Source organism: Schistocerca nitens, chromosome 6, assembly GCF_023898315.1.
Source record: "Schistocerca nitens isolate TAMUIC-IGC-003100 chromosome 6, iqSchNite1.1, whole genome shotgun sequence".
In the NCBI taxonomy this organism is placed as follows: domain Eukaryota; kingdom Metazoa; phylum Arthropoda; class Insecta; order Orthoptera; family Acrididae; genus Schistocerca; species Schistocerca nitens.
In genome coordinates, this window is record NC_064619.1 from 329,513,215 (window position 1) to 329,528,578 (window position 15,364).

At 38.6% G+C, this 15,364-nt stretch overlaps 1 protein-coding gene across 1 annotated transcript in view; it reads left to right on the plus strand.

Moving 5' to 3' along the window:
- Positions 1 to 556: 556 nt before the first annotated feature.
- Positions 557 to 15,364, plus strand: part of LOC126263715 (F-box only protein 28) — a 107,452-nt gene continuing 92,644 nt past the window's right edge. Inside the window, exon 1 of the mRNA XM_049960859.1 lies at positions 557 to 752. Within this exon, the coding sequence (XP_049816816.1) occupies positions 633 to 752 (120 nt within the window). The 5' untranslated portion in view covers positions 557 to 632. The remainder of the gene's footprint in view (positions 753 to 15,364) is intronic.

Sequence of the window (15,364 nt, forward strand, 5' to 3'; positions counted from 1 at the left end):
AATGCTCCAATTCTCGCAATCTGAAGTGGTCAAATTTGAGCCCTTAACTTCTGAGCATATTTTATAGCAAGAATAGAACAGGAAAGCCTTAAGAGAAAGGTGCACTTCATGTTCTATAACTTGGATACTATAAACAGTACAGTCCAAGCACAAAGCAGAAACAATGAATGCATACTTTTAGAAGAGGGGTTTCACAGAAAACAAAGCTAGGTGTCACAGTAGGAGGGAACAGAAAATACAAAGTTCAATCTGTCTACTTCACTAAAGGGTACAGCACTGGGCCACATCCTCTGCTGTAGATGTACACCTCTCTTCAGCTATTTCCAGCGCTTTTGGTTCGTCTACATCTTGTTTTACGAAAAAGGTAATTGCAAGTAAGTTGCAAAATAAAACTGTTGCTGAGAAACGGTGTTTGAATTATCAAATCTCACACAGAAATGTAATAGGCCCCCTCAGCTCTCCTAAAGCAACTAAAATACTGACCACGCCCTACGGTACAATGTACGCATGCGCTCACCAAGCTAATAACAAATAATATCTTTGTCCGTGTGTTAAAGGGACGATGCATCTGCGACACATACACAAAAGAAATAAAAGTTGATGTTTTGTTAGATGTTGACGTTTTGATCATTATGAACGAACGTAAAGAAGTGTGTGCTGAAGAAATAAGGGCGTTACATGATTTGCCTGACATAGTGTTGGAAAAGATTTTTTTATATCTGAGTTATGATGAGATCGCAAAAAAGAGACAAGTGAGTCCTTCCAACAATTATTGATTTTTACTAAATGTTGGTTATGAAGACATTTCAGATAATCTGGCCGTCATTGAATAAAGAGTTAACGTGAATTTAATATAGAGCAGTGACGCACGTTTAGACAAAAATGCGAAGAATTTAATTATATTACCGAGAAGCATGACGCAGTTGTGTTTAAATTGTTCATGTCAAGTACCCTTCACCATCAAGAATTCCAAAACTATTAATAATTAATAAATATTTAAATTCTGCGCATAGCGACCTGTTTTGTTTATGCTGGTGTTTCCTACAGTATACCAGTGTCCTACAAAAACTGCAACTTTTGTTGGATGTTCAGTTCAAAGTGTAACAAGGCGTTTGTGAATGATGTCAGTTAAACAGGAGTGCAGTGGGCCAAAATTGCATGCGGATATCTTTTTTTTTTTTTTTTTTTTTTTTTTTTTTTTTTTTTTTTTAAATCGAGTAGATGCATGCACTGTGTATTATGATTTGGACTTTAGCCTATCTACCTCAGTGTGGCTAGGGCCTAATATTTAAAAAACTGTTATTCTAAGGTGTAAAACATAACCTATTTCCGTACGTACTCCCCACTAACTGCCTAGTCCTTGATCTAGGCTAGCGACATTGACAAACCACAAAAATCTTAACCCCCTCCCCCCCCCCCCCACACACACACACATACACAAACAATAAACTTTTTTTCCTTAAATCTATCTTGAACTAGACTAACACACAAATGTTATTTTTAGTACAATTTTCAGTAATAGTAGTTGCTTAGGTAAGTGAGGATTTGAAAACGAACATCAATTTTTTTTTTAAATGTTCAGCTTGATACAATGTATTTTCCAACTATAGTTCAGAGAAAAAACTGCACAGTTAGAAACCATATCATTATGTTATTTATTCCATCATTGATTACTATTACCAAGTATTATGGGCACAGTTTGAGAAAAATTAGTAATGGCTTATGTCATTGTGACACAAAGGTAGTAGCTAATACTGAAAGGAATCAAGGCAGAGTAATATCTCCAAGTGCTTAACAAAATATTTAGATATAGTCCATTGTCAATGAAGACATTTAAACCCACTCCTGAAGGACAAATTTGGTAACAATATAGACAAGCTTAATGACAAATATAATACATTTCTGCAGACTTTAATGTTTTTTTCTTGGATAACTGCTTCTCATTAAAAAAATTGCAGGCAGATATGCAGTACTAATAAGCAACCAGTCTACAATTGATTGCATTAGGATATCATGTAGAAGAAAATGGGAACGTTATGATAATATGAGGGACAGTCCTAGCCCAGTTAAATATTTGCACAACTGACAGTACTGCAAATTGTGAAGAGAGTCGCCAGAAAGGTTAAATCAATGCATTGCACCTAGAGAATAAAAATCTTTCAGAACAAAAATAAAACTACATGTTAAATTGGGAAAGAAGTATCAGGGCAGAATGTGATGGTGCTCAACATATTACCTTGTTTTGTATGAGAATAAAACTGTTAATGATCTATGAGAGTTGTGCAGCATAGTTCATAATCACTTCTTGCTGCTAGTCAGCCATTAAAAAAGTTTATTGGTAGAGATGAATATGCCACTAAACATGACAGATGATTCAGAAATTTTTCTCGTTTTCAATCACACAAGAATTATTGTGAAATATGTGAAATGGAATGTCAATGGTCTAGCTAAAAGGTAATTGGTAACATTGGAATTAGGTTTCAGAGAACAGATTAACACCTAAGTGCGACAAAACAGTATGCATATCATTTCTGACCTGGTACTTTTATACAAGGGAAATTTTACAGTCATGAGGTGGTCAGTCATATAAATCAAACATTTAAACTCTTAGGAGTGAGGGTGAAAGGAAAGTTTTCTGGGAAGTATGACATGCCTGCAGATGATTCTGGGTGAATAAGTATCATAAATAAACAAAAAAAAAAGAAGTAAGTGCTGTGAATGCTTTCTGAAGGTATTTTTCTGGACCATAGCCTTGTACAGAAGTGATATTAAACAAATCAGACAAGTAGGGAATAGAAGCTTTTGATGTGTGGTACTGCAGAATAATGCTGAAGTTAGATCAAATGACTCGTTGCCATTGTCAGCTGCAACTTGTTTCCAAATATGCAGGACTTCTTCCTGTGTAGAATGAGCGTTTCAGCTCAGCTTATGGATGTGTTTCTGATGACTGGATAGACCAATCCTGGCTTAAAACTTGCACCCACACAAATCACACTGAGGGGTTGAAGGAGGGCTTGCTTTGCACTTGGTTTCTTCTTGAAACAAATTGACAGTGGTGGATGTAGTGTTCCTCCACAGTAAACGGTCAACAACACATTCTTCCCATTTTTGTATATTTACAGCATTCATTTTCATGATGTGATTCAGCTGGTCCTTAAAGCACTTAAGTGGAGCTCCATGAGGTCTACTACTAGAGCAGAGTTTGCCGTAAACGACTTGGCGTGGGTGCCTAGTAGTACTCATACGGTGAACATGGCCTGACCATTTCAGGTGATGAGAGATGGTGGTTGACTCAGTGCTGTTTAGATGCCATTTTTCAAGAAACACTGTGTTGCTCACATAGTCCTCCCACTTAATGTTCAAGATGCGTCTCATTTTTTGTTGATGGAAGCACTCGGGTTTCTTGATATCACAGCGATATTGTGTCCAAAGTCACAGCCATTCAGGAGTGTGGAAATGACCACAGCTGTGAACACTCTGAGTTTAGTATGCAGCTTTACGTTTTTATTCATGAAGACTCTGCATTAACTGTCCGAATGTTGCATAGGCAGCTCCAATTCTTTTATTAACATCCTGTTCGTAGATACGCCGTCAGGCAAGATGTGTTCAAGATATGAAAATTGATCAACCAGCTTCAGTGTTGTGTCTTAAGATGGAGGCATTGAACTCAGGAAGAGTTCATCTCAGGGCAGGTTGTGCGAGTACCTTCGGTATTTTTTCTCCCTTTCATTCTTTCTTTCTTTTATACATTGATGGTAATACTGTGATTCTGTCATCCAGGTAACCTGCGAACATCTTTTTGAACGAAGTCTTGCCAGAGTGAAGAGACCTCCACCTAAACAAAACTTCATCTCCATGCTTTAATTGTTTGTAGGTAATTCGTATAGCTATTCGTATAGCTCGATAGCCATGTACGGAGCAAAAAATGTTGGAACAAGCACACAGCCGTATTTCAAAGTCTGAGTGGTTGAGAATGAATCCAGTACAGAGTTACCATGAAGAACCTGCCGAGACAAGCCATCATGAAGAGCTTGAAGCAATTCCACGTAGCATTCAGGACATCCAAAGTGTCTCAGTACTTTGCACACAGCAGATCTAGGTACTGAGTCAAAGGCTTTTTCCAGGTCATATAAAAACTAAGTTTAGAGTCTTCTGTTGTTATCTGCATTTTTCATGATGTCTAGCAAAGAAGGTCATATTTGTCGTGCCTCTGGAGATTCAGAAACCACATTGAGATTCAGGCAGAAACCTCTCTGAAATAATTTGGAGCCGAATTAATAAAATTATTGCAAGAATTTTACCTGCAATCGTCACTAGCAATATACCATAGTAGTTCCTACATGCACCACAATTGCCATTCTTGAAGCTAGTGATAACAGTAACATGCTTCAAGTACTTTTAAAATTTCCCTAATTAAGAGGATGAGTGTAAGAAGCTTAGTCTTCAAAGATATACCTCAATTTTGTATCAGTTCCAGAGGAGTGTTATCTATAGGACCAGGAACCTTTCTTGGTCTTAGTCGATTGAATGCTTTGGTAAAGTTCCTGTATGTCGGTGGAACTGCCATCAATAATTGTTGCAGTTACTGAGGGACATTACAAAGAAAGTCATAAGCAACATTGAAGGCATGATTCAGAAGTGCGGAGAAATGTTCTTTCCAATGCTCTAAGATTTTTTTCACAATCAGTTAAAGTGATAGAGTTGTCAGTAGGCTTCAGTGTCCCTGATGAGGCTCGTATTGGCTCTTATATCTCCTTTCTGCGTGTACAGAAGTTTTGCAGGCTTTGGACAACAAGTAGTCTTTGCAGTTCTTCAGCTTTTTAATGCCTCCAATTATTCTTGATTTCTTTAATTTGTGTGTCACATTTACTTTTAAGTTCCATTAAGTATTATTGTTTCATGCTAGAAGGTGGATCTTGAAGAAAGAAGAAAGGATAGATTGGTTTCGTGTTTGGCATTGATCAGACACACAATTTTTTCATTATTTTTCATCAGACCAGTAGTGCCTTTTTTTCTGCGCAGAACCAATTGTTTCCTCAGGTGACTCAGCAATGACCTCCTGAAGTGTGGCCACTCGTGATTTGCATTATTAGTGCTGGCTGGATGACTAGCTAGCTTATTTGAGACTGCATTCCAGTAATCTCTAGTAGTGCATTTAATTTGAAGTGTATTTCCGTCTGGCAGGTTTTTGATTGATCTTTTTAGGCTAAAAGGAACATATGATCATTGAAATTTCTTGTGGTTCTAATGACAAGGACATCATTTTTTTCCACTGCCTGCTGATGCAGTAGCTCCATACTTAACAGTCATATACAACAACTCGCGCAACAGAATATCCATACCCACAAACTGGAAAGTTACACAGGTCACACCAATATCCAAGAAAGGCAATAGGAGTAATCCGCTAAATACCAGCTCCATATCATTAACATTGATATGCAGCAGGATTTTCTAACATGTTATGAATTACCTCAAAGACACATAGTCAACACGAATTTAGAAAACAACATTCTTGTGAAACGCTACTAGCTCTTTACTCTCACAAAGTGTTGAGTGGTATCGACGAGGGATTTCAGATTGATTTGGTATTTCTAGATTTCCAGAAGGCTTTTGACACTATACATCACAAGTGGCTGTAATCAAATTGCGCATTTACTGAATATTGTTTTAGTTATGCGACTGTGATTTCCTGCCAGAGAGATCACAGTTTATAGGAATCGACGGAAAGTCATCGAGTGAAACAGAAGTGACTTTCGGCATTCCCCATGGTAGTGTTATAGGCCTTCTGCTGTTCCTTATGTATAAATGATTTAGAATACATGTCATCAGAAGATCAAAACTAATTGCAAAACCATTTAGATAAGATATCTATATGGTGGGAAAATTGGCAATTGATCCCAAATAATGAAAAGGGCGAGGTCATCCACATAAATGCTAAAAGGAATCCATTAAACTTCAGTTACATTATAAATCAATCAAATCTAAAGGCTCTAAATTCAACTAAATACCAAGGATTTACAGTTGCAAGCAACTTAAATTGGAAGTAACACGTAGAAAATGTTGTGGGGAAGGTGAACCAAAGACTGCATTTTATTGGCAGAACTTTTTGAAGGTACAACAGATCTACTAAAGAGACTGCCTACACTATGCTTATCCATCATCTTTTAGAGTACCTGTGCTGTGTGGGATCATTACCAGGTGGGATTAATGGAGTACATTGAGAAAATTCGAAGAAGGGCAGCACATTTTGTACTACTGAGAAATAGGGAGAGGATATCATGGACATGATACAGGATTTGAGGTGGACATCATGAAAACAAAGGCATTTCTCATTGTTGCTGGATCTTCTTACAAAATTTCAAATCAGCAACTTTCTCTTCAGAATTTGAAAATATTTTGACACTGACTCACATAAGGAGAAATGATCATTATAGAATAAATAGGGGAAATCAGAGCTCACACACAAAGATATAAGCACTCATTTTTTCCACACACTCTTCAAGAATGGAATAATAGGGAGCTGGTGTGAAGATGATTCAACAAACCCTGTGTCAGGCACTGAAGTGTGATTTGCAGAGTGGCTATTCAGTTTTTGGATGTAGATGTAGAAGGATGTGCCAGTGCTGCGAGCAGGGATGCATCCAAGTACTCTTGTAGCACGTAGGCAGGAGCAGCTGAGTGTTAGGGATAGGGAGTTCATGTTTAGCATATAGAACAAGGAGCAATAGACCATTGGTGCTGCAGTTGCCAGATCCTTTCTTCCTTATCACATTGCTCCCCAACTGATGATTCTTACCAATTCTGGCATTGTCTCTAGGCAGTACTTTGGTGATGGTTGTGCTCAGCAGGTTGTAGAATTTGTCTTTAGTGTCTACATCAGCATTGAAGGTGGGAATGTATGCAGAGATAAGTCATAAATTCACCTCCAGAGAGTGGGATTTGCAAAGACTATTCTTTTGCTGGCAGCAATTGGAGCAATTTAGTCTCCACAGCAAACCGAAGACCATGCATGTGGCAGAGACTTCATCTTTTCCCATCCAGAAGATGGCATAAACTGAACTCAACTCTGTAATTTTACTTTCACTTGACAACCTGGCAGCAATATCAATGTTTATTCAACCAGGCTCACGTATGAAAAGTGCTGTTCTGCTCTCAGTCATGTTATTTTATTTCAAATGTAAAGTAATAGTTTATTAGTCTGTATCTTAGTCTCAAAATTGATGTCACCTATGTCACAGTCTTTGATTGTATGAGGCATGTTATGTGGTAATAAAAATTTGATTTGAAACCAAATAAGGTTCAATCATTTCAGGTTCCTATTAGTAAGGGCTCTGTAAATGATCAAACAGTTTGTCAAATTTTATTATGTTTGCCAAATATTTGATTGTGTACAGCCCCGGCAGGGTGTTCTAAACACAAGTGTGCCTAATTAGAATTGATTTGGTGTGAGGGTAAGTGGATCTAGATTTAGGTCCTGACTCACCACTTGCAAAATTGGTTGTTTGGAAAAGTCAGAATGTCATTTAACCTTTTTCAATAATTGTAAAAAATGGACCCTTTAACTTAATGCATTCCAGTCTGATCAACAAAGACTGCTGATATTATGTTGTGGTCATAGCCACAAATCAAATTCATGGTCTGATTTCATAGTGAAGCCTATTTCTCACTCAGTGACCTTGCTAGCCTTTCATTGTGTGAATCATAAAATTCTATTTAACACACCAATGTTTTATGGCAATGGTTGCATCCCTCTTGCACGGATAGAATCTTAACTCCCTTACATTCAGCAGAGGGTCTCATTAACAGACTCTATCACAGGCATGAAAATAACCTAAGAATGGAGGAACATAACGTGTAGTGCCACAGGGATCAGTACTGTTTCTTTCTATCCTGCACAAATGATCCTCCATTGTCTTTAAAGAATGGCTCAAAAAAATTAATGTTTGCTAATGACACAAGCATACTAACCAACGATTCAAACTCAACCCTAAAGGATACTCAGATGATAGCCCAGCAGGGTTACAAATGGTACACAGCTAACAGTGTAGATCATAATCTCACAAAGACTTCTTTTGTGGTGTTTCAAACAAGCAATTTTACCGTTTAATACGGAAGGTAGACATTAATGGTCATACACTGAATTTAACACATGGTATAAACCTTCTTTAGAGCAGCTGGATAACAACTATAAATTGATGTAGCACATGGATAAAGTCGTCAAGAAGCATAGTTCAGTTTATTATGCTCTTAGAATCACCTTTCATTGTATTGGCCTAAAGATAAGAGTATGGCCTTATTTTACGTTTTATCATTCTCTGTTGTGTTATGGAATTATTTTCTGGAGTAGTACACCTTAAACATGGTGTCTGTACATCAGGGTTGAGCAATAAGAGTGTTGTGTAAAGTGAATAACAGTACATCTTGCAGAAGCATTTTTAAGGATCTTTGAATTCTTACACTCACTTCCCAATATACTCACCCCTTAAAGTTTTTTGTTGCTGATAATAAAAATTGGTTCCAGCTGAAATTTGATACACTTAGTCACAGTAAGTACACAAAAATAATTTTTATGTAACCTCCAGGTTCCAGAACAGAGTTATGTACTCTGGTGCTAACATATTGATTAAACTCCTGTCTAACATAAGGCAAGAAACTGGGAATCACTACCAGTTAAAAAAAAAAAAAAAATAAAAAAAAATTAAAAAATATCTGAGTGTCTGGATTCAGTGATCTATTAGCTAGATGGGAAGTAGCAGTTTTGTTATAAAGCTATATGACAGTAATTTGCTGTAAATAGGACTCACTATTTATAGATGTAGAAATATATTATTTGAAAAATACTTTTGGAATCAAGTAAATGTTAAGCTATGAATACAGCTAAATGGCAACTATGTAGTAAAACTGATGAGGCAACAGCTTTCTTGTTAATTTACTTGATCCATCTTAGATGGCATAAGTGTGAGTAGCATTAAGCAGTATACTCATGCAGATTAAGTTCCTGTATCTTTGCTTTATGTTAATATGTACTGTGACTCATTCTGCATCCATAATAGTTCTTCTTGTTGAGATCTACCTAACACAGTCAATGAAGTAACTCGGTTGTAACTCTTGCAAAAACGCATCCACAGTGAATAAAAAGTTCTCTGTTAAGTTGCCACATCAAATTTGCATTAAATCCAAAGTTTTTGACGGCGTTGTCATTGGGGGCTACGACTGACTGTCATGAAACTGACGGGGCGAAATGACAGAATCGATTACGTCATGATGACATCATGGAAATGGCGCATCTGTAGATTATGCTCCATCCACTCCAGTTTCTACATCTACATCCATACTCTCCAAGCCACTGCAAAGCGCATGATAGAGGGTATGTCCGATTGTACCAGTTATTAGAGTTTCTTCCCATTCCATTCACATATGGAGCGAAGGAAGATTGATTGTTTGAATGCCTCTGTGCATGCAGTAATTATTCTGATCTTGTCATCACAATCCCTGTGTGAGCGATACATAGGGGGTTGTAGTATATTCTTAGAATCTTCGTTTAAAGCCAGTTCTTGAAACTTTGTTAGTAGAATTTCTTGAGATAGTTTACATCTATCTTCAAGAGTCTCCCGGTTCAGTTTTTCAGCATCACTGCAACACTCTCACACAGGTCAGACAAACTTGTGACCATTCATGCTGCCCTTCTCTGTACATGTTAAATATTGCCCATTAGTCCTATTTGGTATGGGTCCCACACACTTGAGCAATATTCTAGAATGGGTCACACAAGTGATTTGTAAGCAATCTCCTTTGTGGGCCGATTGTACTTCCCCAGTATTCTACCACTAAACTGAAGTCTATCATCTGCTTTACCCCCAACAGAGCCTATGTAATCATTCCATTTACAGTATGTTACACCCAGGTAATTGCACGAGTTGGCTGATTCGAACTGTGACTCATTGATGTTATAGTCATAGGATACTGTGCTTTATCATTTTGTGAAATGCACAGTTTTAATTTCTGAACAGTAAAGCAAGCTGCCAATCATTGCACCACTTTGAAATCTTATGTAGATCTGACTGAATATTTACGTATCTTCTTTCAGACACTACTTCACAGTTTCCTCAAATTTAGAGAAATTTCAAATGTTAACATTTGCTTTTAAAGTTGGGTGATAGAGCAAATGCCCTCAGATTTTTCAGTTTCAACCAGAATTGTCAAGAAAAGCTAGGAAGCTTAATCAGCAGCTGATTGCCTTATCCAAAGCCTGGCAAGAACAAAAGTCCTTTGTGATTACATGAAATATGGTTTTAGCATTCTTTGAAGACAACAAATTTAGTTAGAATCAGAATGCACTAAATGGTATGTTATACTTTAACAGAATTTTTAAAAAATATTGTACTAGATAATTAGATTAATGAATGTAACTGCAATAAAAACATGTTAAGTTTGTTATACAGAATTCACTTTTTAAAAAGATTGTTTCTGAATATTTTACGTTAGTATTTCAAGCTCATTTCTGAACATATCCAGATGGTCTCCTAACAAAATAAAGCTTTTCTAATACAATAAAATCTGCTCTTCCTAATAAAATGTAAGTAAGGACAATTTCAGGTAATAGAACGAGTATTTAACAACATGCACAAATTTTTCAATGTGATAGCAATTGATAACAAGTGTTTTCTCTAAGCCATTATTAAAGATTGGTCAGTATCATTTATCAAAAAATATTGTGGTACACATTAGTTAAAAAATTTATGCAAAAATTTTATGTGACATTTTTACACATTAATAACTTCTACAATACTCATAAGTAACTGCTGCTACTTGTAGAATTGATAACAAATAACTTCTCTATGAGAGTACTAAAGAGCAGTCAATATACTGAATTCTTTCAAAAAATTATTATGGTTGAAAACAGTTCAAAAATTATCATGCTTGGTTTTCCACCAACTTTGATGTTATGTAGCACAAAACCGGTGGATGATAAGAGCGTTGCAACTGTAACAGAGTACTGAGCACACAAAGTATTGAATTTATGACAAGCATCTTTAATGCATTACTACTAGCTTCACTTTTAAGCTGTCTTAACTGTTGTGTATCTCACACAACAGTCCTCTACTGAAATCCTCTTGAAGCATTGGGCTCAAATTTTGCACAACGTAATTATGAGGGTTGAATAAAAAGTAACGCCTCCACCCTCGTTAATTGGGTTTGGATGGGAATATTTTAATAAATCAAATGCAGAAATAATCCCTAGGATGTGATCTTTAATTACCAATAAACACAATATGAACAAGTTTTCTGAAGCTGTCATGGAAGAAGTCGACACTGTTTCCGCAACCACAGTCTCACAGTTCTCTCGATGTCTTCATAAGCATAATGATGTCCTCGCAGATCATCTTTCATTATCGGGAACAGATGGAAGTCAGACGGTGCTAAATTTGGACTGTAAGGAGGATGCCGTACAGTGGTGAGACTCAGTCTCTGAAGTCCTGCTGTGGTGGTATGTGAAGTGTGTGGTTTTGCATTGTCATGCTGCAGGAAAACATTTCCCTTTTCCTTTCAGACCCTTGTTAGCCGCCGTTTCAGAGTTCACAGCATTGTGATGTAACACTCTGAATTTATTGTTGTTCTGTGATCAAGGAAATCAACACGGATAACACCATCTGTGCCCCAGAACACTGTGGCCATGATTTTTCAAGCTGAGGACTGCATCTTGAATTTCTTTTTCTGGGGCAAGTCTTTGTGTCGATATTCCATAGACTGACATTTTGTCTCCGGGTCGTAATGGTGCACCCACATTTCGTCTCCTGTCACAATTGAATGGAGGAAGGCATCACCTTCATTCTTGTAATGCAAGAGGAGCTCCTGGCAAATTTCAAGTCTGTGCACTTTCATTTCAGGAGTCAGCTCCGGAGTACCAATCGTGCACAGATCTTCCAATAGCCAAGCATTGCAATAATGCGACCCACACGTTCTTGTGAAATGCCAATTGTGCTTGCAATTTCTCTCTGAGTGATACAACGATTGTCCTGATTCACTCTGTCAACATTTTTTTTGTGAAACCCGGTGGTTGCTGTCACAGGACATCCAACTCTTTGTTTCCAGAATGAGATTTTCACTCTGCAGCGGAATGTGCGCTGATATGAAACTTCTTGGCAGATTAAAACTGTGTGCCCGACTGAGACTCGAACTCGGGACCTTTGCCTTTCGCGGGCAAGTGCTCTAAGGAGACGAGATACTGGCAGAAGTAAAGCTGTGAGTACCGGGCGTGAGTCGTGCTTCGGTAGCTCAGTTGGTAGAGCACTAGCCCGCGAAAGGCAAAGGTCCCGAGTTCGAGTCTCGGTCGGGCACACAGTTTTAATCTGCCAGGAAGTTTCAACTCTTTGTTTGTCGTGCAGGTCAGATGTTCCCACCTCAGCATCTTTAAACTGACTCGCCCAATGACGCACAGTACTCACATCATTACAATCACCATAAACTGCTTTCATTCTCTGATGAATCTCCTTTGGGGTGACACCTTCTGCTGTCAAGAATTCAATGACTGCACTTTGCTTAAATCGCTTTGACAGACTGTCTATGCAGGGTTCCATACTTTACACTGTAACAACACAACCGTTCAGTGCTAAGGCTTCCCGCCATCTGGAGCTGTAGAGAAGAGGCTGTGGAAGAGACCAGTACCTGCTGCATACCAACACTGCCAGCTGTTGAAGAGCTATGAAGGTGGAGGCATTACTTTTCAGTCAACCCTCATATTTCCGTGGGTAATATCTGTGCGAAATTTCATTAAGTTTGGAAAGGGTCAGGCCGGGATCACTGGACATGAAACAACCCTCTCCAGTTGTTTAGGATTTCTTTTCAAGTACTTTTAATTTCATAGCTTCACAGAAATTCTCCTGTCACTATGACCATGTCAACATTTGATGTCTTGTCATAGTGCAGATGTTTCTGCTAAAACTTTCTCCATGTCCGGACACATGGGCCGTTAGAGACAAGAAACAGACAGTAGAATTTTAGTGTAATTTTTATATATTCTTAGCATTGGACTTCTTGTCATAGTGCAGATGTTTCTGCTGAAAGTTACAATAAGATTATATTGGGATGGGTGGGATGGTTAGGTACAAGAAACAGTTTGTAGAATTTTAATCTAATTACAAAATATCCTTCAATACAAATGAAAGTTGCAGCAATCTTTCCATGATGGGCACCACGGAGAATACAGAAATAGAATGGAAGTTGTTAATTAGCCATGAGGCCGGCCGAAGTGGCCGTGCGGTTAAAGGCGCTGCCGTCTGGAACCGCAAGACCGCTACGGTCGCAGGTTCGAATCCTGCCTCGGGCATGGATGTTTGTGATGTCCTTAGGTTAGTTAAGGTTTGACTAGTTCTAAGTTCTAGGGGACTAATGACCTCAGCAGTTGAGTCCCATAGTGCTCAGAGCCATTTGAACCCAATTAGCCATGAGAGTTCTAGAGAGTTGTTGGAAGGGGCAGCACAGACCATGGGCGGCAGGTGTGCATAGCCTCTATTCCAGCATCTTTTCAATGGTCTATTACTGTGATGTAATGGAATTAGTAGCACACATGGGCACTGCAAATCTGACACCAAGGTAATGGAGGTCAGAGCACGCTGCTATCTTGCGTAGTAGCAGATTGTTGCACCAATGTTGACAGTGAATAAGCCATAGTAAAAGAATGGTGAAGGATTAGGTGAAACAAGTCGGAGTGCGCTGCCTTCGGCAGTTTTATAACCATGTTAATGTGCCATGGTCCATTGAAGTGTCTTTCAGTAGTAATGAAAAATCATGGGTCTTGGGTTCAAACCTAGCCACTGCTTAAATTTTGAATAAAAGTCATTGGCAATGCCAGCAAAGGATTTCCAGTGTAGGAATTCACCCCTGTCCTGCCAAGGCCTTGTCACAGAGGGAGGAGCAGACAGAGGATCTAGGCCTTCTCTTGTCCTTTAGGTGGGTAAATACCCCTAAAAGGCAGTAGAATCGGCTATGATCAAAGGCATGAGAATGCACAGGGCATAGGAGATCACTACATTAAAGACATGTAAGGTGTATGCACAGGATGTGGCCAGTAATTGAAAAAGTGTCGTGATGATCTCTCTATTGGCAAAAGATTCCACATTAGTCCCCCGTTTGGATATCTGTGAGGAGATTGCAAAAAAAAAAAAAAAATTTTGGAATATGCAATAAAAGGGTAATATTCTAATAGTTGGAATGTGGAATGTCAGAAGTTTGAATGTGGTAGGCAAGCCAGAAAATCAGAAGACGGAAATGCAAAGGCGCAATCTTGATACAGTGTAGTCTGCGAAGCAAAAGAGAAAGAAGATAAGGTTTTCTGGTCAGATGAATACAGAGTAAAATCAGCAACAGCAGCAAATGCTATAGTGGGACTAGGATTCATTATCAGTAGGAAAGTACAGCAGAGAGTGAGTTACATGGACAGTTCAGTGATAAGTTTTTTCTCATCAGGTTTGATAGCAAACCAATGCTGATAACAATAGCGTACACTTCTGTGTACATGGGATACCTCCTAATATCATGTGGGACCTCCTTTTGCACAGCATATTGCTGCAACTAAATACGACGTTTACCCAAGTCATTGGAAGTCTCCTGCAGAAATATTGAGCCATGCTGCATTTATAGTGACCCATAATTGTCAAAGTGTTGCCGGTGAAGGTTGTTGTGCAAGAACAGACATCTCAGTTATGTCCCATAAATGTTCAATAGGATTTACGATGGGTGACCTGGCTGACCATGTCATTCGCTCAGATTGTCCAGAATGTTCTTCAAGCCAGTTGTGATCAGTGGAACAGTGGTGGCCCAGTGACATGGCACATTGTCATCCATTAAAATTCCATCATTGAATGTATGCAAATGATCTTCTAGAAGTTGTACATAACCATATCCAGTCAATGATCAATTCAGTTGGACCAGGGGACCCAATCCATTCCTTGTAAACACAGCCTGCACCATTACGAAGCCACGAACAGCTTGCACAGTGCCTTGTTGACAATGTGGGTCCATGGTTTCCTGGGGTCTGCGCCACACTTGAATCGTACCATCAGTTTTTACCAAGTGAAATGAAGACTCATTTACCCAGGCCACTGTTTTCCAGCTGTCTGAGGTCCAACCAGTATGGTCACGAGCCCAGGAGAGGTACTGCAGGTGATGTGTTGTTAGCAAAGGCACTGACATCAGTCTTCTGCTGCCATAGCCCATTAACACCAAATATTGGCACGCATTCCTAACGGATATGTTTGTCATACAACCCACATTGATTTCTGCAGTTCCTTCACACAGTGTTGCTCATCTGTTAGAACCCACAACTTTACGCAAAGGCTGCAGCTCTTGGTCATTAAGTGAAGGC